This window comes from Rhamphochromis longiceps, linkage group LG16, assembly GCF_057381845.1.
Source record: "Rhamphochromis longiceps isolate RC_006_pf linkage group LG16, R_longiceps_female_GT1.1, whole genome shotgun sequence".
NCBI lineage: Eukaryota > Metazoa > Chordata > Actinopteri > Cichliformes > Cichlidae > Rhamphochromis > Rhamphochromis longiceps.
The window spans coordinates 38,767,881-38,795,685 of NC_140572.1; the positions used below are offsets into that span (position 1 = coordinate 38,767,881).

Below are 27,805 nucleotides of genomic sequence, written 5' to 3' on the forward strand. Positions count from 1 at the left end.
ATGCAGATGTTTTATCTGTCATCACCAAGACCTGTCGGTAAATCTGCATGCACGCGCTGAACGAGCCGAGGCTTTATGGACCTGAGACACCAGGACCGAGCAGAAGGTTACTTTAGCTTATCGCCTCTTTAAGACTGTATATTAGAGAGTAAGAACACAACAGGGTGATGACAGTGAGTTCTACTGATGCCGTTGAACTGTTGGAGAAGCTCGACTTGGGAATCATCTGAGCCTGCAGAGGCGCTACCGTGACTCTAACACTATCACTGCAACTTTCAACATGTCAGTATGCATTTTATCCAGGCCTGTCGGCGTTAATCGCGTTAAAATGACGTTACCGCCAAAACTGCAGTAACGCGGCTAACGCGGCTAGTCCCTTTGCGTGGGGCTGGGCGGAGCCAACACGTTAGCGGGGGCAGCTTGTTAACGCTGACAGCCCTAATTTTTGTTACCGCAAAATGTGGTTGTCAAGGAGACGGCGTGATTAACATGTCCAAATTAGTAAATAAACGTTGCATATACTTAACAAACTGAACTATGTGTGTTAGAGAGTAGACCACGTGTTTACTGCAGGTATTACAGTCGCGGGTCCTCTGTGACATCATGAGCTGTTACAGTCACATCCACAGCCTGTGACATTCATGCATCTGAGTTAGTCAGACCGTACCCAGCGTTATGCTTCTCTGCATGCAGCGTACGGCTGTGTGCAGATCTGCTTTACAGGGTTTGGAGTGTTTAAGAAAAGCGATGGTTTTCCAAAACTTTGCAGTCGGTGTTATTTTCTCGATTTCTCACCTTGGTCACGCTAAGTGTGTCCTGTGCTTGTTGGGTTTCTGTTTTAATGTTGCTAACGTCATCTCAGTTCATACACTCAACAACACTACCTGATAGACTGAACAACACCCATCCATCCATCCATCCATCGATACAATATTGTATCAATGTTGATACAATATCAATATTGATATTGTATCAACATTGTATCAACATTGTATCAATATTGTATCAATATTGATACAATATCAATATTGATACAATATCAATATTGATACAATATCAATATTGATACTACAGAACTACAATATTGTATCAATAGTGATACAATATTGTAGTTCTGTGCTGTATCATTTCTCTCCCTCACGCCTGCTATCAGGCAGCCTCTTCACTGAATTCAGCAGGTTAGTTAAAAATGGCATCAAGTTGTCTTTAACAACAGACATGTCCTAATACAGGGACCTCAGTGTCAGTGGACGTTCTGTCCTCGCAGTCACGGTAGATGAGTGTGAGCCAGGTCTTTCACCCAAAGAAGAGAGACAGCGCGTCGAATCCTTTCTGGAAAAAGCTCAAGTGGGGATGAGCTCACTATTAGTCACTTTAGCCAGAACCTGTGTCTCAGGATGTGATGCTTCACTGACCCCTGAACATCTGGATCGGAAAAGAAATGAAGGTGGGAGAAATGAGCACAACACCCAGCTTCCCTCTGAAGCTTCCAGCAGGGGCTGAAGGGGGGCCCAGGAGAGCATCGGGGCAATTCTAATGAATGACAGCAACAGGAAGCTTATTTTCATTTGGCCGTTATAAAGAGGCAGTAACATAAAAATCTATACTTTCAACAGTTTAACCAACACATGCTGATGTGTTCCTGTAACATCATGGTGCACTTACATTAAGCTCAGTGATTAGACTGCATAGACATTAATGTCTCCACTGAGTTTCTGTTTTCAGCAGTTGGGTCAGTTTTTCACTATAATCTATTTAGTGGCGTGAAACGTACAGCTGATGATAGCTCTACCTTAATTTTCTTCTGTTCCTTTAGTGACTGATGGACACAAACATATAAGTTCTGCATTCAGAGGCTTTAACAGAAAATGAATGTGTTTGTTTTCTTCTTGTTTTTGAGAGGTAACAGTTTCCGCTGCTTCTGAAAGTTTCAAGTAAAGCAACACTTTGGCTGCGATGTTGCTGCCCGTCGCTCCTCCACACGGCGATTCAGCCAAGTGCAGCACCGTTAGCGTGTTTCCTTGTTAGCATACTGAGTCGGCCGGGTGTTGTTTCCAGAATGCAAAGACAGAGATGCTTCTTTTCAGTCTAAATGAGCCGCATTTGTAATGCAACGAGGTTCTCCAGTGTGCTGCTGAAGGAGCTTGGGAAATAAGCTTTGAATGAGCTTGTTTGACACGAATCATCCAGAGTGGATAGAGAAATGCTTTTTTCTGATGCATGAAATATGACTGCAGCATGATGAGAAATTATTGAACTGTGGGTGATTTTCTTTAGTCTGACTGAGGTGATTTAGTGTGAAGAGAGTACAGTAAGAAATGGTGCAAACTCAGTCCTTTGTATTGCGCCTACAAGGGCACCGCTCAGTTTAGTGGGCGATCGTGGCTCAAGAGTTGGGAGTTCGCCTTGTAATCGGAAGGTTGCCGGTTCGAGCCCCGGCTTGGACGGTCTCGGTCGTTGTGTCCTTGGGCGAGACACTTCACCCGTTGCCTACTGGTGGTGGTCAGAGGGCCCGGTGGCGCCAGTGTCCGGCAGCCTCGCCTCTGTCAGTGCGCCCCAGGGTGGCTGTGGCTACAATGTAGCTGCCATCACCAGTGTGTGAATGTGTGTGTGACTGGATGTGTAAAGCGCTTTGGGGTCCTTAGGGACTAGTAAAGCGCTATATAAATACAGGCCATTTACCATTTTAGTTTGTGGTAGCAGAAGCACAAGTGATACTGTCACCTTTGATGCGAGAGGCAGAATATGAAAGACGATTTTATTTGTATAATTTCATGTATTTGTAAACCTCCAAACTCATCAAGATACGTCAGGATCAGCTGCAAATGCGACCAAATTTTTCAGTGGTGCGACTAAAAATAAATATTTGGTCGCACAGGTGCGACCAACTGTTCCGGTAACAAAAAAAAAATCTCTGTAACTCTCCGTGTGGTCAACAACAGACACACATTATGCCCCTATCGTGGACTAAACCAATCAGAGATAGTCAGGGGCGGGACCTCTCTGATTGGCCGTGGTCCAGTTGAAAGTGCAGGTGGAAGAGAGAGGTGAGTAGCTTGAATAAAGCGATATCAATTCATTAACGGATTCCACACAAAGACCTAAACACAGAGCGGACCCAACACATCAGAATCAGCTTCGTCTTTCTCGGCTTTCTCACCCGACGGCCTGAACACGGACACGCTGTCGGAGCTTAGCGATTCTTCGGGTCCGCGCTGTCTTTTTGCGCTGATTCTGAGCTGCAGGTTTTGTCTCTCCAACCAAAATTCACCGAGCCTGCAGCAAAAGAAGCAGCAAACTGCGCTTCACATTTGATCAATGTCGTCATGAATTCCCTCTGACTTTTGCTGTTTTGCTTCCACCACGATAAAAATCACACTTCCTGCACAGCTCTCTCTCTCTCTGTACTTCAGGAACAGTTTCCCGTCTCAAATCTGTTTTCTGCATTATTCATTCGCTTATTACCCACCAGTCTAGCGTTGTTTACAGCGCTTTTTCTTTTTTCACTTAAATGACCTCGGACAAGAAAGCCTAATTTCTGCTGTTCAATACTGAAGAAATGTAAATTTCTTAAAATTATGCAAAATTGCAGAATATTTTTAAGGTTATCTGCTATAAAAAGCCAGACCAGGAAAATCTCCTTCATGTTTTCCTGTGTTTTATTCTCAGTTACTTTCACACAAAGGCATCTGCTGTGATTTTCACAATTCTGATGAAGTCTCATTACTGTACTGATAAATGATCAGAATTATAATATTTCTGACTGTCTGAGGCTAAATTGAATCAAATCAGGACTTTGAGAACCGGAATTGAATGGATTATAGAAATCAGTGATGATACTCAGCCCTAGTGAGCAGCCTAGGCCTGAGAGAAGTGGATGTACTGTAGCTGTGGGTAATAAGAAAAGATGAAAAGAACTATTGATAACTTTTTTGTTAAGTTAAGGCCTGATCTGTCTGAAATTCATAGCCAGTGCTCTGACACGGTGCCATCAATATTTGAATGCTGAAAAAGCACAGTGTATCCAGAAAACACATTATATGCTGCAGTAAATGCACTGCCCAAGTGTCCCCTCTCCCCACGGCCTTTCAGCAGCAGACAGCAGCAAACAGGTCGTCAGAGGAGGCCAAGATGATGATTAAGTTTTTAACATTTTCTACAATATTGACAAAGCACTTTAAGCACAAGTTTGTTAGTTAATAATTTAGAAATTAATATTGTCTGTATGGACTTCCCCCCCCAAAGAAAGTGCACATGTAAAACTGCGGTGTTAAGCGATGCGGTTGAAAAATTTGAGTGCGCCTAACTTTTGTGCCGGTATGCCTAAATTTTTAAAGTTAGGCGTACCGGTGCGCCCATGTCAAAAAGTTAGTCTAGAGCCCTGCCTTTGTTCAGAACTTGTGTCGGAGCTTTCATTTATTCTCTTCAGAAGTGCCCCACTTTCATGCTTTCTCATTTATTTTCTGCTTTAATGCCACACGAGTGCAAAATGATGCTTTCGTTTCCTTACGTGCAGTCAGACGGACCTGTAAATGTCACCGAGGCTTTTTAGTCGAGTTCGCATCCAGTTATTATCCCGTCTGATCTCTTAACTCCTCATTTTACTTTGTGTTGTGTTTTCCTCCCTTCCCTCGCTCCCGTCAGTTCCTAACCCGTGTGAAAAGAACGATGGACGTGGTCCCTGTTCACATCTGTGTCTCATCAATTACAACCGCACAGCCTCCTGTACCTGTCCACACCTCATGAAGCTTTCCACCAACAAACAGTCCTGCTTTGGTGAGTGGGAACACCTTTTATATTTCCTCTTTCTTTAGATTACACCAACGTCCATATCGGTCATTATTATAACTCCTGTCTGTGAAAACAGAAGGTGCACTATGCCAAGTGATCGGTTGCTTAATTATCTCACCAGCGCTGAAAAGGTTCCTCCTGTATGTGCGGCGGTCCGAAATCCGTGGCGTGGACATCGACGACCCTTACATGAACGTCATGACGGCTCTGACGGTGCCAGATATCGATGACGTCACCGTGGTGGACTACGATTCCCAGGAGGAGAGGATCTACTGGGCCGACATCAAAACTCAAACGATCAAACGAGCGTTCATCAACGGCACCCAGCTCGAGACTGTCATCTCCTTAGGTGAGTCGATTCCAGACGTTAGTAAATGAAAAGATACCCTGAAGGTTTTTGTTTTGTTTACACGGCTCAATACATTTATCAGACAAGCTGTCCTAAAAACAAGGAAACACAAATATTTGAGAAATCTGTCAAAAACATGTTTATAAGGACAACGACGAGCTGACTTCAGTTTTCAGAGTCAAGATTCCCTTTAAATATTTTTCTGTTCAGGAATGCAAGTAAATAACTTAAATTTGGTTTCTTAATCAAAAATAATAAGTTTGAATAATGTTTATAAAACAGTAGAGCTCAAAATTCCTGGATATCGACAAAAATCTTCAGCTAAAGAGCTCATCAGTGGAGCGACTGTTACAGAAAACACGTATATACCAGTACACATGGGTGGGTATTACTATTCTCTTATTACATTATTATGCACATGTTTGTATATTCTTATGATCAATATATTAAATATGACATAAGGATAATTGTATGGAGATTGCAGGTGTACCAGCACAGTTGGGTGTGGATTCGTACACCATGTTCTTTTCTGAGCTAACGTGCACGTCTTTAGACTTTAGAGGTGTTCGTTATATTAAAGTTTGGTAACTGAGATTAATTATTATCACAGTGATTATGTGTTGCTGTTTCCATCTGTTCTGCATTATATAAGCATGTGTGTATGTTGTTATGTTGCTTCTTATGTATCTTGTTTTCATGTATTTCATTGAAGCACGAGCCTGACAGCTTTTTCACGCCCTTCCTGACAGATATAGTCAACTGCCGCGGTCTGGCTTTAGACTGGCTTTCCAAGAACTTATACTGGCTGAGCTCTGAAAATGACGAGTCCCAAATCAATGTGGCTCGCTTTGATGGGTCCCTAAAGACGTCCATCATCCACGGCATTGATAAGCCAAGGTGCCTTGTAGTGCACCCTGCCAAGGGGTAAGTAGATTAGAGCAGCCTGTGCACTTTATGAGTACTTCACCTTCAGTGTGTGAGGAAGCCTCACCTGGAAAAACGAGGGATCACAGCCTGTTGTATAGAAACTGTTCTACATGCTTCGGGTGTTTTCACAAGGCTGTCAGAGCAAATGTTTTGGCCCACATTCAAGTTACAGTTTAGAAAACAACAGTCATTGATTGCGCTGTATAACTTTGATGTTATACTTTAATATTTTGCCTTTTTGAATTACTGCATATTCGTTTCACATCTTCTCATGCAGGAAAATGTACTGGACAGACGGCAACACCATTAACATGGCCAGCATGGATGGGAGCAACAGCAAGGTGCTCCACCAGAATCAGAGGGACCCTGTAGGTCAGTCAGAGAGCTTTGGATGGCATGCTGTCAAGCTGTACCTGATCTTTGATTCAATTCAATTCACCTTTATTTGTATAGCTCCAAATGACAACAGCGGTTCGCTCAAGATGCTGCATGTTGTAAAGATCCTGCAATAATACAAGAAAACAGGGAAACAATCAAACGACCCCGTGTGAGACAGCGGGGAGGAAAAACTCCCTTTTAACAGGAAGAAACCTCTGACAGAACCAGGCTCAGGGAGGGGCGGGGCCATCTGCTGTGATTGGTTGAAGTGAGGGGATGAAGACGTGCTGTGGAAGAGAGCCAGAGATTAATAATGAAATGCAGAGTGTGCATAAACACATAGTGAGTGAAGCAGAAACAGTCTGTGGTCTAAAGATATTTAACCAGATTATTAACTGAAGTGATTTATAGCAGATGTGCTTAGTCTAATATATTTAATCGTGGCTCAAATGTCTGAAAAATGTCTGATATCCTACTTCAAACATTATAGATCCACCAAGAAAATAACATCTGAGTGTCTCTGCAGTTTAATTCAAATAGACGTCCTGGAGTTTACGTCATTCCAGATGTGTTCAAAGTGATTTGTACTATGTCAAAGGCACAATGATCTCACTATAATACATCTGCACTCACTTATCCTGTGTTTGCATGTGCTGACTTTTACTGACAGATTTAGATGTAATAGTTGTACCTGTTGGCATTTACACAAACTCGTCGAGTTATCTGATTGGGCAAAATCATCAAATATTACCAAAAGCAGTTTTGGGTGAAGGTCTTAAAGTGTAAAGTAAAATAGGCGGCACGGTGGTTAGCACTGTTGCCGCACAGCAAGAAGGTCCTGAGTTCGATTTCTGTGTGGAGTTTGCATGTTCTCCCCGTGTTTGCGTGGGTTCCCTCCGGGTACTCCGGCTTCCTCCCACCATCTAAAGACATGCAGTTTGTGGGGACAGGTGAATTGGATAGTCCAAATTGCCCACAGGTGTGAATGTGCGAGTGAATGTGAGTGCGAATGGTTGTCTGTCCCTGTGTGTTGGCCCTGTGACCCCGCCTCTCGCCCTGTGACATCTGGGATAGGCTCCAGCGACCCTGAAAAGGACAAGCGGAAGGTCTTAAAGTGTCTGATAAAAATCAGCTCATGTTTATTCAACCGAAGCAAACATGTATACATCAACACATTCAACATGTAAATCAATCGGTTTTATGCTGTTGAGGGTAGTTCAGTGATATCTGCTGAGACAGCAGTTATTTGGCAGGTCTCTGTTCTGGTTCATTGGTCGGGCACCACTGTCACCTTTGAACATCTGTACAGCAGTTCACCTTTCTGGCTCCAGTCATCATGTTGTTGCCGCTGTCGGATTCCTTCTCGAGTGTAGATATGGAGATACTGTTGTTTATGTCGTTTTTAGTGATGTGTGAGGGAGAGGCAAAGAATATTTGTCCTGGACAAATAGAGTTGTGTTGTACAGTGCAGCGGGTTTTCCTGCAGATAAAACTCAGATGTGAAGAGAATAAGCTTATTGCCATTAATTCAAATATGATTTCATTACATTCATTAGATTCCCTTTAAATGACTGTGAGATGTGAAACATGCCCGACATCCAAGAAACCTTCAAATATCCTGTAACCAAAGACATTTAGGGCGGAGGCGTGGCACCAAACTCGAGAGTGTGGGAAATAATCTTGTGAAAAGACTGTTGTTGCTTAAAAACATGATTTTTTAAATAAGAATTAGTGAGATTTTTGCTGAATAAAAGAGAAGCAGGGTGAAGTATACCACTGTTACTGTAAATGTAGGCAGTGTTTCAAAAAGATCTTCTCTAAATGTAACAAATTTACACGATGTAGCAATAATGATAATAATACAGTAAAAAGGAACAATTCAGATACTTGAAAGTAAAACTTAGAAAACTAAAAAGATTAAATTTTATTCAAAGACTAATAATTATATTACCAACACTTTTTAAGAGTTTAAGATGTTTTTTTCAGTAATTAGCAGGATTTCTAGAACTCTTCAGCCTGATGTTGTGGAGCCGCTGGCTCATGCACAGCTGCTGTCCTCGGCTATAACTGCTTCCTTTTCTTTAGTTGATCAGTAGAAAAATGTACCTGTCGGTTTTTCAGAAGGAACATGACATCATCCAAAGGTGCACACGTGGACTTTTGGCAGCGCCGACCTTGTCGCTCTGCTGTGATGTATTTTTACACAACACAGGTTTTCAGAAATGACACCAGTATCATTAACTGGATGGTTAGTTAGTGCTTCCTGCGTAATGTTCATGAGATTCATATTTCTGTTATTACTCGCTGTGACTGCGTTGTGTTTGTCTGCCTGCATGCGTGTGCAACATCACGGCACAAACATCCACCGTGCTGTGAGCTGCCATAAACACAGTTTAGCATTATTTGGAGGGAACATGTGTTCTGTATCTTTATATCTGCCTGCATGTTTTGTTAATCAGGATGGTGAGCTTGTTGTAGCTGAATGAACTAGTTTTGAAGAAGTGCTGAGGAAACATGGGGGGGGGGGTCCGGGATTCACTGTCACTGTGAATGTATTTCTAGGTCCACATGTGAAGTATGTTTAGCTGATGTATGAATTAGAGATGGACCGATCCGATATTACGTAGCGGTATCGGTCCGATATTGACCTAAATTACTGGATCGGATATCGGAGAGAAATAAAAAAATGTAATCCGATCCATTAAATATAAAAAAAGCACCTCACAAAACTTGCGACACGGCGTAACTCGGCTCATAACCTCAGCATGTCGGAGCAGTGTGGTCACGTGATAGAGTGGCTGTGTGTTTTTGAAGCCTGCTACCAAACCAGCATTTCATCTCTGAGGAAGTGATCCCAGAGAGAAGTAAAGCAAGTGTGTAAGTTCATCTCTGAATGTTTGTAAAGCGTTCCAGTGTTAAGCTTAACAACCAATACCTGGAGCGACTGCCTCTTCTTGCTGCTACTTCAATCTGAAACTGCTTAATGATCAGCTGATCGGCTTTTCTGTCGCGACTCCGTCTCTCTTCTTTGTTTTTGGCCCACTTTGCACCAGAAAGAGGAAACCAGCGGCTGAACAACAGCAGCACGTTTAACCTTGATAAGCTGTTGTTAGAATTTATTTAATATTACTTTCTACTCGAGGATCTTTTTCTACAGCTGACGGCTGTAACTGTGCAGGGGCGGATCTAGCAAAGTTTAGCCAGGGGGGCCGATAGGGCATGAACAGGGAAAAGGGGGCAAAGACATACTTTTCTTTCTTATTCTCATTTAAAATGTCTAGCTTTTAATAAATAATTATCTGAATCTGACACCCAAAGTCCATTACTGCATATAGTAACTGTTAAGTCTAATATACCCTAGTAAGCTATAGTACTTTTTCCTTTGGGAAGGTAGCATCTGTGCAGTCTGCAGTTCTGTTGAAGGAAGATGTTGAATCTATTTAATTATTTTTAAAAAAATAATTTATTTCTGTGCATTTTTTTTCCACACTGCATCAAATTAAATGGTGAATGGCCTGTATTTATATAGCGCTTTACTCAGTCCCTAAGGACCCCAAAGCGCTTTACACTACATCCACCCATTCACACACACATTCACACACTGGTGATGGCAGCTACATTGTAGCCACAGCCGCCCTGGGGCGCACTGACGGAGGCGAGGCTGCCGGACACTGGCGCCATTGGGCCCTCTGACCACCACCAGTAGGCAAACATGGGGTTAGTATCTTGCCCAAGGATATTTGGCATGCAGCTAGGAGGCAGCCTGGGATCGAACCACCGACCTTCTGATTAGTGGCTGACCTGCTCTGCCACCTGTAGCTCAGGTGGCAGAGCAGTTGATTACAAAGTTGATTACATCGATTAAGCATCATGAGGTGGGGGGTGTGGTTCCCTATTTTTTTATTTTTTTTTGCTGGGAGTTTGCAGCCCTATTAGTCAGGTTGCTTAATATTTCTGCTAAGTACTCTTTAAAACACCAGAATAGGGAGGATGGTGCAGGTTTAAGTTTATTAGATTGATCAGTTTTGCTGAACTATGAAATATTTTGGGTGGAGTGTGTTTTTTACATACAGGTATAACAGAATAGCTTTAGTGTTGTTGTTTATTTAAATTTGAGTATGAACTTATACAAAATGCAGCAAGATATTAAAAAAACAGTTTTATTGATTAAAAAACATATCGGTATCGGCACATATCCAAATTTATGATATCGGTATCGGACATAAAAAAGTGGTATCGTGCCATCTCTAGTATGAATATGTAATGTTTCCTGTGCTGGCGTCAGGTGATGCTGACTCATCCCTGACAATAAGCTTTAGCTCGATTTAGCAAAAACAATCGTCTGTTCTTCATCTCGACTCGCTTTTGTTACACAGCTCAAGGTCAAACACCCAATTTGTCACACACAGCAGCGTCGTCTTCACAGGGTTTTTCATGCTCCTGGGCCTGTCAGCAATACAGATAGGATGCTGCACAATATTTCACTGGCTTCATTTATGATTATGGGGCAGACCTGGGGACAAGAGTAAATTAATGATGCATTGTGACTGTGAATCTGCCAGACATAAATCCAACACATGGTGGGAGACATTGAGTTGTCCAGAGGTACACAACTGAAATTGCTTTTAGCTCCCACCATTAACAGTGATATTCCCGCCATTACATCAGGCAGGAAATGGATTCAAAAGCAGTCTGCTTCCTGTTTGTTCATTTTTCAAGCCAGCTGGAGTCCTGTTAAACAAATCCCCCACAAACAAGCAGCAGTAAACACGTGAGCATTTCTATTAGCACGCACTCAAACAGCAGGAAAAGCATTTACGCAGCATCACAGAGGTACGTTTCAAAACTGCATCACCTTAACCTCCGTGTAGTGCACTTGTTCTCAGAAATACCCAGTGAGAGGACTCGATACACGGTATTATTTTTGATATCGGGGGGGAAATAACCAAATAAGAAACTGTTAAATTAATTAATAACGATATTAATGATACAAACGGACAGAACTTATAATATTTGATGTGTAGCTCCAAGATTAACATTATCATTTTGCTATTAGGTAGCTGCTACCTGATAATCTAGCAGGTACCTGATAGCAGTGACGTGGCTAACGTTAACGTGGATCCCAGTACAAAAAGTAACTGTCTGGATTTAAACTGCTAAAAATAACCTATAATATGTGAAACACGTCTTAAGTGTCGGTCATGAATGATATCAAGTCATCTTGAGCCACAAAAACATTCCTGTCACAAGGTCGAAGCTGCAGTCGGTGATTTTTATCTTTTATTTATCCAGTTAAAAAATCTGGTTGACATTAAAATTGTCTTTTTTAATCTTTCTGGCCAACAGGGCAGCAGAAAGCACGACAAACATAACAAAAGTCCTGCAAACATATTCCAAGTGTCCAGACTGGTTATAATGTAGCTACAGTAACACAAGTTTTTACATTTTATACACATCGCATTTGTAAATCCTGTTCAACAAGGTCTGTTTATCAATATAAGTAAAGACATTACACATGGAAACAATCCGTTTTTGGCGCAACACCGGCCAAGTTAATATTTATAAGTGTTTAATACTCAGTGTGTTTGAAACACAGACTTTACTGACCTCACAAACGTTTTCATAAAGTCGGTTCTGAGTTCAGCTGCTCGTGAGAGGAGCTGTGTGAAGATGGATTAATGTCCAAGTGTCCTTTTTTTACTGTAATACCTCAAATGACAACATAATTTTAATCTACACCCATCATTATTTTACATATTCAAATGTTACATTTTGTATTTTTGTCCCTAATGATGCTTTCTTTGCTGACTCGATATCCTCTCCTGACTCGCTGTGTCTCAGGCCTCTCGATAGACTACGCTGCCAACAAGCTGTACTGGATAAGCTCGACCAACGGGACCATCAACAGGTGCAATCTGGATGGCAGTGGGCTGGAGGTGCTCGAGACTGTAAAGAGGGAGTTAGCCAAAGGCACAGCTCTGGCCGTGATGGGTGAGTGGAGCTTGTCACAAGTGCATCAGATTGGTGCCGAGGATTACTCAGAGTGTGAAAGGATTACACGTTTAACCAGTTAAGTGGCTTTAAAATGAAGCTGTTTAGAGAGTGCATGCAAACAGCTGTGCCTCACTATGTGAAGAATTAGGAGCATTAGATAATTAAAACACAACAGAGCAATGATTGATGATTGATTTTCTCACCCTTTCCATAATGAGAAGGGTGGAGGATGTTCATTACGGAGTGATTCTTGGTATCAGCGCTCAATCCAGCGTGTCACACCATCTATCAGCGAGTAGGTTCGTTCTGAACGCCTGAAATCTGCGTCAGCATGTTGTAGATGAAAACCTGCCTGCAGAAAACATCTGTACGAATATACCGGATGCTTCTATGATGCTGGCAGCTACGAGGGGACGAGTTGGAAGTAGAACCAGTTTGCACGTACAGCGTGAGTGGGTTCCTGTCCAGTTCATTAGCTGATACAGATAAAGAACATTATTAGTTTCCACAACCCAGAAAATGTTGCTAACGTTATGCCCCTAATACCTATATAAACAAGCAAACACCTTGACGTAAGTGAATGCTTTTATAGGCGATGCCATGTGCGCGCCACACTCTGGACCAATCGGGAGCTACTGACACGTGTAATCTTGGATAACCTTGAGTTTTATCCAAAGAGACTGAAATGGTTTTTGTGAAACAATTTGTGTAAATGGGATTAGACCCACCCATCCATCCTTTTCAGGGTCGGGGGGCGGAGCCTATCCCAGGTGTTATAGGGCGAGAGGCAGGGTACACCCTGGGCAGCTCGCCAGTCTGTCGCAGGGCCAACACACAGAGACAGACAACCATTCGCACTCACATGTAAACCTGTGGGCATGTTAGAATCAGCAGTTAACCTGACCTGTCTAACTGCGTGTTTTTGGACTGTGGGAGGAAGTTGGAGGACCCGGGGAGAACCCACGCAAACACGGGGAGAACATGTAAAATCAGAAAGACGGCCTGATGGTGGAGTTGAACTGAATTGAAATTCTGACTGCGAGGCAACAGTGCTAACCACCGTGGGATACTTACGGGCATAGCGCCCTGAGCACGCCCCATCTCGTCTGATCGTGGAAGCAGGGCTGAGCTCGGGATTAGACCCATGGTTATATATCTATTTAAACAGTCGTGATGCCACGAACTGTACAGCAATCTACTGTGGTGGAGTGATAAATAACACCGCTAAAGATCTCGGTGGCTGTGATGTGCAGCAAAGCTAATGGACATGACTCAGTGATCTTTGGATCTGTATCAAAAAGGATTTTTTATCAAACTGACTGGAAAAGAAAACAAGCGCCAGCAGAGACAACAAGTTTTAAAAATAATAGCTGCACGATGATCGTCGCGGTCATTGTTGCGTTGTTGCACGTTGTCGCAGTGTCTTTAATGCTAAAGCGTCCACTGCAGTGTCCACGGTTCAGACTTCAGTCCCATTTCATTCGTTTCACGTTTGTTTCATTGATGTGTTTATTTCACCTTTTATTCTTTGAAGCTGCAGAGCAGAATTTGAATTTTAAATTGTTTCACTTCCACACTGCTGCACCTTGACAATTGGGAAACCTCCCTGTGAGCTATGTGAATGCATTACACTTGCCAAGATTGGTAATGAGAAGAGAGCAAACAAAGGCTTATTGAAGAGAGACTTTTTTGGTTTTGTGTGTGTGGGTCTGAAGCAAACTGTGATTTGAAGGGAAAAAAAGAAAAAACAAACAAATAAACTAAAATATGAAATGGAAGAGTGTTGTCAGAGTGATTCAGCGTGTTCTTGAAGCATGTTATTAACCATGACAGGCCTTCGTTTTCTGTGCGGTGGGTATCTGTCAGCATGTGCAGAGAGCATTAATTACTGTTGCAGGATAACACAGCAGTGGCAGGATGGAGTCCCACTGTTTTGTACACTATTAGCTTTCTGCAAGTGTAAGCCACAATTTTTAGGTTCATTTTTATAGTGAATACTTTGGCTGTGCAGGAACGGACACTGGAGACTTCATCATTGCATTTCACAAATGGGATGTAGAATGTGAGGTGACACAGACTAATAGCTGCGCTCCAGTGCAGCAGCAGCTACAGCAAAACAGTGAAATGATGTCTGCAAGTCTCCATCAATCACAATTATCCACATTTTGTTATCTTGAAGAAGCTGATTGGTCGACCGAACCGTACTTTTCTGCTTTACCATTACGTTTGGTAAAACAGAGGAATTGTACTGGTTAAACACCAGTTAAACACCAGTAATAGAGATTTATGATTGGACGATGTTTCACTTTTTTAACATCATTTGATACATGATCTATCAAACACGTCCTTTACTGTTTACCTGATTTTGGGATTTCAATCAAGCAATCAATATGTCAATCATGTGGGGGGGGGGTCACATGAACTTTTTAGCAACTACAGGATTTGTTATTGTGGCGGAGGCGTGGCCCCGGGCGCAGCTGCAGGGGAGGAGTGGAGCGGAAGGCTCATCAGGGCGGCGCTGCGAGGCCGGTAAGAACAGCTGATGTTGTTTATGGACTGATGATGGTCTCCCTCCGCTGTGTTTATAGTGAGACGAGGAGGAGCGGCCAGGAAAGAGATCAGCTGGGCTCGTGAGCTGTCAGACTGTGTGACTGAGTCAGCTGTCAAAACAACAACACTTGAATAAATGTGGAAGTTGGCTGTACCTACCTGTGTGTGCGTGTGTCTGTGCCTGGTGTATTCCACAAGTGGTGCCGAAACCCAGGAAAGTGCCGGTGGGGAAATGTCCGACCCACAGGCCGCGCCACCCGCCCAGCCTCTGCAATTCTTGGCGCAGATGCTGGCGGAGATGGCGACGATGAGCCGGGATCAGGCGGCCGACCAGCGTGCCCACCTGGCCGCGCTGCGGGAGCAGACGGACCGGCAGACGCAAGTTCTGGAGCGGCTGGTCGGGGCCGCTGCCACGCCGAAGCCCTCGCCACTGTCGGTGGCGGTGCCCCGGATGGGGGACGGGGACGACCCACAGGTTTTTTTGGAGACCTTCCGTGCCACGGCGGAGGCTTGCCAATGGCCGCGGGAGGAGTGGGCTCCGCGGCTGCTCCCCCTGCTGTCCGGGGAGGCACAAACAGCGGCCCTGAGTCTGCCTCCGGCGTCGAGGAGCAGCTTCGCGGACGTGAGCCGGGCGGTGGTGGACAGGCTAGGGCTCACCGCCGAAGACCACCGCCGGCGGTTCCGGGCCTGTCGGCTGGCTACAACGGACCGACCATTCGCCTGGGCCCGGCAGCTGCGCGACGCGGCGGTACGCTGGCTGCAACCGGGAACATCGGAGGGGGAGACGAAGCTGGTGGACAAGGTGGTGCTGGAGCAGTTCACGGAGGGATTGCCAGCGGAGACGGCGAGATGGGTCCGGTGCCACCGGCCCGCAAGCTTGGAGGTAGCGGTGACGCTGGCGGAGGACCACCTTGCCGCTGGAGCAGGGGAACCCGGGGACGCCGGACGGAGGCCGAACAAACAGGCCCCGGTGCCGGCCCCGAGGCGCCGTGTGCCGGCACCAGGGCAGGCAGAGCGGCTGCCGGCGCTGAGCCCCACTAACCCTTTCGCGGCGTTGGTGCCGTCCAGGGCAGCCGAGCCAAGTGGAGCCGCCCCCGAGCCACGGAGAGCAGCACAGACGCCGGGGCCGGAGTGTTGGAAGTGCGGGCAGCCGGGGCACCTGAGGAGGGATTGTCCGCTTATGGAAGTGGGGCAGGTGTTTCGTGTTGCTGGCGCCCCAGCACCCTCCCCCGGTCCAGGAGGGACATACAGTATTCCGGTAAGGACTCGAGGGGGTATACGCCAGGCGTTGGTGGACACGGGCTGCACGCAGACCCTCGTACACCAAAGCTTGGTTCGCCCCGGGGCATTGCTGGAGGCAGAATGGGTGGAGGTGAGGTGTGTGCATGGTGACGTTCACAGGTATCCCATAGTGCCGCTGTTATTAAAGTATAAGGGCAAAACGCATAGAGTAACGGCGGCGGTTAGCCCGCGCCTGTCGCACCCCCTGATTCTGGGTACCAATTGGCCGGGGTTTCATCAGCTACTGGGACAGTACGCGGGGGTGCGATCACGACCGGAAGCGGGGTGTAGCGTGTGCGCGGCGTTCAGCGGTGACGCGGGGTCGTCCGACACTGACTCCGGGGGGGAGGAGCCGGCGGGTCCCTCACGGGACGTCCCGCCGGCCCCGGAAGTGTCCCCCATGGGTGATTTCCCACTGGAGCAGTCTCGTGACGGCACCCTACGCTCAGCCTTTGACCAAGTGATGGCTATTGATGGTCACGTGGTGCGCCCTGAGGCCGCGCAGACCTACCCGCGTTTCGTCTTATTAAACGACCGATTATATCGAGTGAGTCGTGACACTCAGACAGAGGAAACACACACCCAGTTGTTGGTGCCGCAGGGCCGCCGGGAAACGCTTTTCCAGGCGGCCCACTATAACCCCATGGCAGGGCATATGGGCTATGAGAAAACTCTGGAGCGAATAACGGCCCGATTTTATTGGCCGGGCATCCGAGCGGATGTGCGCCGCTGGTGCGCATCCTGCCCGGACTGCCAACTTGTTAACCAGCCGGCCATACCGAAGGCGCCGCTGCGCCCTCTCCCCCTCATTGAGGTCCCGTTTGAGCGCATCGGCATGGACCTTGTAATGTATGTTTGCACTGATTGCCGATCACGCTTCAACTGAGTCGTCCTCGGTCAGAAGGAATGGTACTCCACAGTGATGTAGTTCAAATAACTTTACTAAAGAGGTGGCAGATGACATCAACAGGATGTACAGCGTTGGTAGGGAGGCATTACAGTATTCACATGCAGGTAACGGGGGTGTGAGTGTGTATATGGGTATGTGTGTGTGTGTGGTCATCTGTAAACAGAAAGAACAAACATTTGTATTAACCACTATGGATAGCAGTGTACCCCTTATACAGTACTGTGGGTTTCCAGCGTAATGTTATACAATCTGCCATAACCTCATGGCCACTAGATGGCACCCTAAGACCATAAATGAATTTCTGGCTTGTATATACATTGGCAAACCAGACCTCTGCAGATTGCAACGATTCAGAGAATAAACATAGTAAATAGTTACATCCACCTACCACAATGCTTGACAGTAAGTCGTATATGGAATGAAATATGGGCTGAACACAAGGCTGCCTGTAGTAGGCCAAACAAAACGCATCTTAGCGATAGCAACGAGACTAGCCTCTTAGCGATAGCAACGGGACTAGCCTCTTAGCGATAGCAAATTACACAGATAAAGTCAACAAGCCTCACTCTCATCTTACAATACTCACATGGTAAGCACGCACGCAGTATTAACTCACACCGAATGCACGTTAATACGTTACTCCTCCTCTCATCTGTGCAGCGCTGCGCTGAACACGTTCCCAACCGGAAGTACAGATACCGAGGTGCATCATGGGTAACGTAGTATAAAACAGCTACAGTGAACAAGCGGACTTTTAACAGCCGCCCCTGTATTTGTAGGCAAATACACTCCCGCTAGAGTCCTTCTATTTTGAAACAGTGTCATTTGAGTCCTCAGGAACTTTGGGAAGTTCCACCAACTTAGTTACCGGGCGAACATAGGTACTGTCTTTAACCTTGACCTCGGCAGCTCGAACAACGCCATCAATCCCTGGGAAAACTTTGGCAATGGTACCCACAGGCCAAAGGCCTCTAGGCAAGTTACAGTCCACAATCATAACAGCTTGTCCCACAGCCATGTTGTCAGTGGACCTCCTCCATTTCTGTCGGAGTTGCAGTCCTGGGAGGTAGTTCTGTATGAACCGCTTCCAGAAGTGGTCGCTGATGACCTGACTGTGCCTCCATCTTCTGTTAGAAAGAGTGCCTGAGGGGCCGTAAGCTGCCTGGGGTAGTGCCGAATCATGCCGCCCCATCAAGAGAAGATTTGGTGTGATGGGATCTGGGTCAGCTATGTCAGCCGATGCATAGCCAAGCGGCTTTGAGTTCAAAATGCCCTCAACCTCTATGAGAGCAGTGAGTAGGACTTCTTCCACCACAACTTGGTCCTTCAGGACCACTTGCAGAGCTGACTTCACTGCTCTGATTTCCCTTTCCCATGCTCCTCCGAAATGAGGAGAGTGTGGGGGATTGAAGCAGAAGTTGATAGTCTGCTTGGCCAGTTGCTGCTTGAGGTCCGGCTCCATGTTTTCAAACGCCGTTTGGAGTTCTCTGTGCCCACCTCTGAAATTGGTCCCTCGATCAGACCACATCTCGTATGGCTTTCCTCGGCGTGCAATAAATCTGCGTAATGACATAAGGAAGGAATCGGTGTCAAGACTAGGGAGGAGATCAAGGTGCACGCATCTGGTTGTAAGACACTTGTAGATGATTCCCCAGCGTTTCTCTCTTCTACGACCTATCTTTATCGTGTATGGCCCAAAACAGTCTACGCCCGTTGACCAGAACAGCGGCTTATAGAGTCTCAGCCGCGATGAAGGTAAGTCAGCCATTTTGGGTGTAGAAGGTGAGGCGCGCCATCTCCTACAGTCCACACACTGGTGCTGATGCTTCTTAATGGCTTGACGTCCTCTGAGAATCCAATAGGTGCGCCGTATTTCCGCAAACAGCCTCTCTGCACCTGGATGAAGGAGCTGGTCATCATAAGTTTTTATGATGAGCTTGGTCAGGGGATGTTCAGCTGCTAATACAATGGGATGAATACTGTCTGGATCTAAGTCGGCAGCTCGACGGAGGCGGCCTCCGACTCTGATGAGACCGGTGAGACTGTCATATTCAGGGGACAGCACACTAAGACGGCTGTCTGAGCGGACTGGGTGCCCGATCTGGAGGGCTCGGGCCTCCTCTGAGAAGCTGTCAGTCTGTGCCGAGCGAAGCAGCATGGTTTTGGTTTCTAGTTGCTCCGCTGCTGTAATAGGAGCGTCAGCCGCCCCGTGTTGGGTCTGGTAGGTAGCAGCAATCAGCTCATCTAGCGTGGCATACTGTGTTGGATCCGGTAAAGTCGGGGATGCAGAAACGTGCCCACAGAATGCAGTCTTCCTGAGCTCTGCCTCACTGCATGCCGGGAACTCTGTTGGCAACTTAGGCCAAGTGTCAGCAGTTTGTGACAGAAAGGGTGGACCATGTGACCAACGATTGCGGACAGTTAGGTCAGCGAGATGTTTCCCTCTGGTGATGTCATCAGCAGGATTGAGGTCAGAGGTCACATACCGCCACTGTTCAGGAGATGTCAGCTCCTGTATTTCACAGATTCTAGTCCCCACAAATACCTTATAGCGACAGGAACTAGACTGGATCCACTGCAGCACCGTTGTAGAGTCTGTCCACAGGTAGATCGATTTCAGGAGGATGGTGAGCTCTGTCTGGAGTAATTTGGCCAATTGGGCCCCTGTGAGCGCTGCGCAAAGCTCCAGCCGGGGTATTGACACCTGTTTACGTGGGGCCACTCTGGAGCGAGCCATCAGGAATGATGTGGCGATGGGCAGTTGTTGATCGATTACTCGGAGATAAGCCACAGCCCCATACGCCTTTTCTGATGCGTCACAGAATATGTGAGCCTCGTATGTCACGTTGCTGGAGTTGTGAGAAGGAGTGTAGCAGCGGGGAATGGTGACATGCTGAAGGTGTGACAGTTCACCTTCCCACTCAAGCCAGGACTGAAGTAGATTCCCTTCGATGGGCTCATCCCATCCTCTCTCTGTGCTCCACAGGGCCTGTACAATCAGCTTGGCCCTTGTAGTGTAGGGACAAATATAACCTAGGGGGTCATACTGGGTAGCTAGTACCTTGTACACGTTGCGCAGCGTGACCGTGGAGTAGGTTATAGGGCGGTGCTTATATCCCAGGACATCTGTCGGGCAGTGCCAGCTGAGTCCTAATGTTGACTCTTGTGGGTCGAGACTTTTGAAGTTCAGCCAAAGCTCGCAGCTCTCTGATCTAGCTGAAGCGGGCAGGTGAGCAACTACTTCGGGCACGTTGCTCGCCCACTGACGTATCTCGAATCCTCCTTGAATGAGTAAACCTCTCATTCGGTCGATGAGCTGCTTTGCCTCTTCTGGGTTGGACAGGGACTGTAAACAGTTATCCACATAGAAGGCTGTGTGGACAGAGTCACAGATGTCCTTGTGGGTGTCTTCGTGCTCCCTTGCATGTCTCTGTAGGGCGTAAATAGCACAACAGGGGCTACATGTCGTTCCGAAGGGCAAAACTCTCCACTCATATACGTCTGGGGGCCGGTCAGTTTCACAATCCCTCCACAGAAACCGTAGTAGAGGACAGTCCTCTGGGAGCAGCCGAATCTGGTGAAACATGGCTTTGATATCTCCACTCACGGCTACAGGGTGTTGGCGGAAGCGGAGTAATACCCCCAGCAGAGTGGGCCCCAAGGGAGGTCCTGGTAAGAGGTAGTGGTTCAGGACGGCCCCCTGAAACTCAAACGAACAGTTGAAGACCACCCTAGCCTTATCATTGTGATGTACCATGTGGTGGGGTACATACCATGACTCGGAAGAGCTATGTGTCTCATCTGGGCTCAGCTTAACAACATAACCAGAATCTACTAACCTGTGGATCTCCTGGCTGTATGTGAGGGTCAGATCAGGATTCTTAGCCAGCTTACGTTCGGTGGATCTGAGGAGGCCTTTTACTGCTTCAGGAGAGACACACATCCGTGGAAAGTCCCTTCTTCTCAGCAGCGGAGTGGCGTATCTCTCGACACCGTCTACTGGGACTCTGATAGTCTTTGTCTCCAACATAGCTACCGCCTCTCTGTCCTCCTTTGACCGTGTGACCTCCTTCTCTGTCCTGTAGGGGGGAGCATCTAGTTGCCACAAACGCTTCACATCTTGATGCACGGCCTCTGCAGGAGAAAGGCACATGTTCAGGCACTGCAGGTCCCCCTCAGATGTAGGCATACTACTGGCCGGCCCCTGGATGGCCCATCCGAGCTTGGTGCAGATAGCTACTGGCCCTTTGGACGACCCCCGAAGGACGGGGCGGACAGGGGTGATGAGATGAGCGTTATCTGAGCCAATCAGCACCAAAGGTTGGATCTGGTTAAATCCCTCAATCTGGACTTTCTGTAAGTGAAGATACTTCTTCTTTAGCTGTTCAACTGGACATGACTGAGTAGCTAGGCTCAGTTGTTGGGCTGTGAAAGCATGTGTTACTTTGTACCTCACTTTGGGCTTAGCCCTTGGTGACACCTGAAATGAGACAAAGCCTCCCTTCATCTGGATTACATCTCGACGGATAGTTCTCAGTGAGAGTGTTGCTTCCTCCTGTTCCAAACCTAGAGATTTAACTGCCGCTGGAAGCACAACAGTCTTCTCTGAGCCGTCATCGAGCACAGCAAATGTATTCAGTGATTTGCCCCCATAATGTAGTTGGATTGGTACTACCTTAAGCATAACACGACCTGAGTGACTTGAATAGTCTAGGTAGACCATACTAGTACTCACAGTTAGTATGTTAGGGTCCCGCTTCTTGGCCTCAACCAGGTCATGGAGCACCAACAAATGCTGGTCACCACAGGTGCTGCACGGCTTCTTCAGAGTACACTGCTCTGGAGAATGTTTACGGCCACAGCGCCAGCATTTGGCCTTCTCGGTAATCCAGGTAGCCATAGCTTTGAGGTCTAGCCTTTTGAATCCATCACAGCCATTCAGATAATGCTCTGTCCCTTCGCAGTATGGACAATAAGGTTTGAACTTCTGTTTCTTCTTAGGTTGGACTGTCGGATCTGGAGCTGTAGATTCTCCCTCCTGTTTTAGCTTGGCTTGGGCTGGATTTGGGCCGTAGTAGATGGAAGCAGATCTGTTGTGTGGCTTGAGCCCTGCTGAGGCTTTGAGTAGGTTCTTCTCTGGACGTGGCTTGTCCGGGGGCATTTGAGAGGCTTGTCTGGATAGCTGAAGGACTTGGGATTTCCGTTCGAGCCATTCTGAGAAGTTGTACATATTGTATGTTTGGCTGCTGCCACTGCGGATGATCCCCCGGGTGATACAGTACTCGATGAAGTTGTCCCTGTAGTTCAGAGGGAGCTTGGTAAGCAGTCTGTCCACATGTGAACCACAATGAAGCTCGCTGGCTGCTACTTCATCCATGGTACTGAGAAGCCCGACCAGGCTGGACACCGACAGGGAGAGGTCCTCAATAGCTTGAGAGTCTCCGGCTCTAATAGGGGGGCCGTTTAATATGGTGCTAAGCTCACTTTGGACTAACTGCCTTGGCTGTCCATACCTCTGCTCTAGCGCCCTCATTGCACTAGTGTAGGGAGTGCGGTCGTGAATGTAGCGCTTGGCTACCTGTAAGGCGCTGGGATGCTCGAGATGATCTAGTAGGACCTGATACTTGTACTCTTCTCCCAGATGTGAATGTGGCCCTAAGGTGCTGTCCAGCCCTTTCTTTAATAAGGCGAAGTCACTCTCTCTCCCCGACCGGAAGATCACCAGCTTAGGCTTTGGGATGCCATATGAAGACGCCACCATCATCTCCATCAGGTTTGGTAGAGGCGTTCCTGCTGGGTAAGTTGTGGCAACCTGCGGATTATGGTGTTCAGCAGAGGAAGATGATGAATAGTGACTGCCTGCGGGATAAGGAACATAGTACTTGCCAGCTGGATCAGGCACAGCTTCAGGATGCAGTATGGTGGGCACAGGGCGATGAGCTTCTGTCCACTGTGATGGCTGGGTCACAGGCGCTGGTGGACGTAAAGGTTGCTGCAAGTACACAGGATTAGCTGGATGTCTGACTTGGAAGACAGGAGCAGCGGGATGTGACATCTGCTGCAGACTCATTGGGTCCACAGCCTGTGATAGCTGGTGCACTGAAAGATGAGCATGTTGTAGTGGCTGATCAGCTGGGGATGCAGAATGTAATAGCTGCACCTGGCCTGGCCTGTTTATCAGGAGCTGATGTTCCGATCGCTGATATGAGAAGGGTTCAGCAGTGCATCGCCCAGGTCTCCTGAGTGGCGTCGATGCAGCTACATAAGTGGCAGGGTGCAGCACTGGCTGAATGTGAAGGCTCGCTTTACGGGGAGGTGATGGAGCAGATATTTCTGCTGGCGTTGGCATGTTTGCAGGTGTTGTGGTGCCCTGCTCTGAGGGACTTACTAGCACAGTTAGTGGCTCTGTGGTATCATGTAACACCTCATTGCTAGGTTGTAGTGGTGCAACTTCTGTTGTGGAGGAAATACGTTGGGGTTGTTCTAACGCTCCTGTTTCTGGGGGAAGAGGACTGCCAGGTTTAGAAGCTTGCTCCAAACGCTCCACCCGCTTCAGTAATGTCCCACGAGTTTCCTCCATAGACACTTGCAGTTGAGTCATGTGTTGGAGGACACTGCTCCAAACTGATTCCATCTTCTGCCATCTCTCATCCTCTTCATAGTCGGAGCTGCTTGAACTACTTGGAGCGCTAGATGGCTCAGTTAGGTTGTGCTCATAGTCCACCAGATGTCCTGGAAGTTTCTTCTCCCGCGTTGGACGGGGGCTACTCGATGCACCTCTATCCTGAGGGTTTGCCATCTCCTTAACTCAGCCAAGGCGAATCCGGCTCGAAGGACCACTTGTAATGTATGTTTGCACTGATTGCCGATCACGCTTCAACTGAGTCGTCCTCGGTCAGAAGGAATGGTACTCCACAGTGATGTAGTTCAAATAACTTTACTAAAGAGGTGGCAGATGACATCAACAGGATGTACAGCGTTGGTAGGGAGGCATTACAGTATTCACATGCAGGTAACGGGGGTGTGAGTGTGTATATGGGTATGTGTGTGTGTGTGGTCATCTGTAAACAGAAAGAACAAACATTTGTATTAACCACTATGGATAGCAGTGGTACCCCTTATACAGTACTGTGGGTTTCCAGCGTAATGTTATACAATCTGCCATAACCTCATGGCCACTAGATGGCACCCTAAGACCATAAATGAATTTCTGGCTTGTATATACATTGGCAAACCAGACCTCTGCAGATTGCAACGATTCAGAGAATAAACATAGTAAATAGTTACATCCACCTACCACAATGCTTGACAGTAAGTCGTATATGGAATGAAATATGGGTTGAACACAAGGCTGCCTGTAGTAGGCCAAACAAAACGCATCTTAGCGATAGCAACGAGACTAGCCTCTTAGCGATAGCAACGGGACTAGCCTCTTAGCGATAGCAAATTACACAGATAAAGTCAACAAGCCTCACTCTCATCTTACAATACTCACATGGTAAGCACGCACGCAGTATTAACTCACACCGAATGCACGTTAATACGTTACTCCTCCGACACACCTCTCATCTGTGCAGCGCTGCGCTGAACACGTTCCCAACCGGAAGTACAGATACCGAGGTGCATCATGGGTAACGTAGTATAAAACAGCTACAGTGAACAAGCGGACTTTTAACAGACCTCATCGGGCCGTTTCACCGGAGTGCACGCGGCTACCGCTTTGTGTTAGTCCTGGTGGATTACGCAACGCGGTACCCGGAAGCAGTTCCGCTGCGCACCATCTCTGCAAAGAGTGTGGCGCAGGCACTGTTTCAGGTCATCTCCCGAGTCGGAATCCCGAAAGAGATACTGACTGACCAGGGCACGTCGTTTATGTCTCGTACACTGCGGGAACTGTACGAATTACTGGGCATTAAATCTATTCGGACCAGCGTCTACCACCCTCAGACTGACGGGCTGGTGGAGCGGCTGAATAAGACTTTAAAGTCCATGATTCGGAAGTTCATTAACGAGGATGAACGCAATTGGGATCACTGGCTAGACCCTCTGTTATTCGCAGTGCGGGAGGTGCCCCAGGCCTCCACGGGATTTTCTCCCTTTGAACTGCTGTTCGGCAGGAGGCCACGTGGGGTGCTCGACCTGATTAAAGAAAGCTGGGAGGACGGTCCGAGCCCCGCCAAAAATGAGATTCAGTACGTGTTGGACCTGAGAGCAAAACTCCACACTTTGGGGAGGTTGTCACGGGAGAATTTGCTCCAGGCTCAGCAGCGTCAGCAACGCCTGTATGACAGAGGGGCTAGGCTCAGGCAATTTTCACCGGGAGATAAAGTGCTTGTGTTACTCCCTACTTCCAGCTCGAAGTTGCTCGCCAAGTGGCAAGGACCCTTTGTGGTCACACGGCGAGTCGGGGACGTGGACTACGAGGTCGCTCGGTCGGACAGGGGAGGAGCCACGCAGATTTATCACCTCAATCTCCTCAAACTGTGGCGAGAGGTTGAAACCGCTTCTCTGGTGAGCTTGGTGAAGGAGAGAGATGAGTTGGGGCCTGAGGTGCCAAATTCTATCATTCCCGCCTCCCTCCCTTGTGATGACCATCTCACACAGGCCCAGAGAGCGGATGTTGTCGCGTTGCAACAGCGTTTTGCGGACGTGTTCTCCCCCCTGCCCGGCCGGACGTCCCTCATCGAGCACCATTTCGTGACGCAGCCTGGCGTGACGGTGCGTTCACGGCCCTACAGGCTCCCGGAGCACAAGCGAAAAATCGTGCAGAGGGAATTGGCGGAAATGCTGAGGATGGGAGTAATAGAAGAGTCGCACAGCGCCTGGTGTAGCCCCATCGTTCTGGTGGCGAAGAAGGATGGGTCTATACGGTTCTGTGTCGACTATCGCAGGGTGAACGAAGTGTCACGCTTTGATGCCTACCCCATGCCTCGGGTCGACGAGCTCCTGGACCGGTTAGGCACGGCCCGCTTTTTCACGACACTGGACTTAACCAAGGGCTATTGGCAGATTCCCTTGTCTGCCGAGGCCAGGGAGAAAACGGCCTTCTCCACTCCGTACGGTTTGTACCAGTTCGTGACGCTTCCGTTTGGCCTGTTCGGGGCCCCGGCCACTTTCCAGCGTCTCATGGACCGGGTACTGCGTCCGCACGCAGCGTATGCTGCCGCCTACCTGGATGACGTGATCATCCACAGCGACACCTGGGCGGAGCATGTGCTGCGGGTGGCCGCGGTCCTGGAGTCCCTGAGGGGGGCGGGGCTCACGGCCAATCCGAAGAAGTGCGCGGTTGGACGGAGGGAGGTGCAGTATCTGGGGTACCACCTGGGGGGCGGGCAGGTGCGTCCACAGGTGGAGAAGACGGCGGCTATCGCATCCTGCCCGCGCCCCAGGACGAAAAAGGAGGTGAGACGGTTCTTGGGGTTGGCGGGTTACTATCGTCGCTTTGTGCCGGGGTTTGCGCAGCTAACCAGCCCCCTGACCGATCTCACTCGAAAGGGTGCCCCGGATCTGGTCCAGTGGACGGGGCCGTGCCAGGCGGCGTTTGTGCAGGTGAAAAAGGCTCTCTGTGGGGAGCCGCTGCTTCACACTCCTAACTTTTCCCTCCCTTTTGTTCTGCAGACTGACGCCTCGGACGGAGGGCTGGGAGCCGTTTTGTCCCAGCAGGTAAGGGGGGCCGACCGCCCTGTCCTATACATCAGCCGGAAGCTAGCAGAGCGCGAGCGCCGGTACAGCACCGTGGAGAAGGAGTGCCTGGCCATCCGGTGGGCGGTCGGCTCCCTGCGCTATTACCTCCTGGGACGCTCATTCACCCTCTGTTCGGACCACGCCCCGCTGCAGTGGCTCCACCGCATGAAGGATGCCAACGCCCGGATCACCCGGTGGTATCTGGCGTTGCAGCCCTTTAAGTTCAAGGTGATCCATAGGCCGGGGGCGCAGATGGCAGTGGCCGATTTCCTCTCTCGCTCGCGGGGGGGGGGAGTTGGCTCGGCCGGACGGCTACCCGGCCTCGAACGGGCGGTGGGGGTGTGTGGCGGAGGCGTGGCCCCGGGCGCAGCTGCAGGGGAGGAGTGGAGCGGAAGGCTCATCAGGGCGGCGCTGCGAGGCCGGTAAGAACAGCTGATGTTGTTTATGGACTGATGATGGTCTCCCTCCGCTGTGTTTATAGTGAGACGAGGAGGAGCGGCCAGGAAAGAGATCAGCTGGGCTCGTGAGCTGTCAGACTGTGTGACTGAGTCAGCTGTCAAAACAACAACACTTGAATAAATGTGGAAGTTGGCTGTACCTACCTGTGTGTGCGTGTGTCTGTGCCTGGTGTATTCCACAGTTATATTTCATGACCCATTTTCAGAGGCTTAAACTGCCCCAGCATGTTTGACAGGTAGTGTGGTCTGCCTCTGATCACGAGCTGTGTCTAACCTTATGCATCAGTCTTGGCTTAATCTTGTTTCAGGACTGCGCAGGCTTCTCGAGATGCTTTAGGAAAACGCTAATCTGACCTTCTTGTTCTTATCGGCGCCGTGTTGCTGGGCTGGGCTGTCACAATGTGACAGATTTGGCCTTTTTACATTTAAAATTACTGCAAAAAGCTCTGAGATACAAATGTAAAAACATGAATGAGCTGCGTC

At 48.0% G+C, this 27,805-nt stretch overlaps 2 protein-coding genes across 4 annotated transcripts in view; both read left to right on the forward strand.

Annotated features, from left to right (window-relative positions):
• Window positions 1–27,805, forward strand: part of lrp1bb (low density lipoprotein receptor-related protein 1Bb) — a 296,012-nt gene that overhangs the window by 168,783 nt on the left and 99,424 nt on the right. For 2 of the 3 annotated variants that reach the window (XM_085384594.1, XM_085384595.1), the window contains exons 28-32: window positions 4,645–4,776; window positions 4,913–5,140; window positions 5,890–6,064; window positions 6,345–6,439; window positions 12,287–12,436. In XM_085384594.1, coding sequence (XP_085240720.1) covers window positions 4,645–4,776; window positions 4,913–5,140; window positions 5,890–6,064; window positions 6,345–6,439; window positions 12,287–12,436 — 780 coding nt within the window. Of the gene's footprint in view, window positions 1–4,644; window positions 4,777–4,912; window positions 5,141–5,422; window positions 5,522–5,889; window positions 6,065–6,344; window positions 6,440–12,286; window positions 12,437–27,805 lie in introns of all 3 variants that reach the window. The other variant, XM_085384593.1, reaches the window with a different exon arrangement.
• Window positions 15,060–27,424, forward strand: LOC146651659 (uncharacterized). Its single transcript, XM_085384596.1, has 2 exons — window positions 15,060–16,247; window positions 27,346–27,424. Exons 1-2 carry the CDS (start codon window positions 15,126–15,128, stop codon window positions 27,346–27,348), a joined length of 1,125 nt encoding a protein of 374 aa, XP_085240722.1. The 5' UTR covers window positions 15,060–15,125; the 3' UTR covers window positions 27,349–27,424.

Bases quoted from the DNA above. Each gene is read 5' to 3' on its own strand.
- LOC146651659 (XM_085384596.1), top strand. From the start codon at position 15,126: ATGTGGAAGTTGGCTGTACCTACCTGTGTGTGCGTGTGTCTGTGCCTG.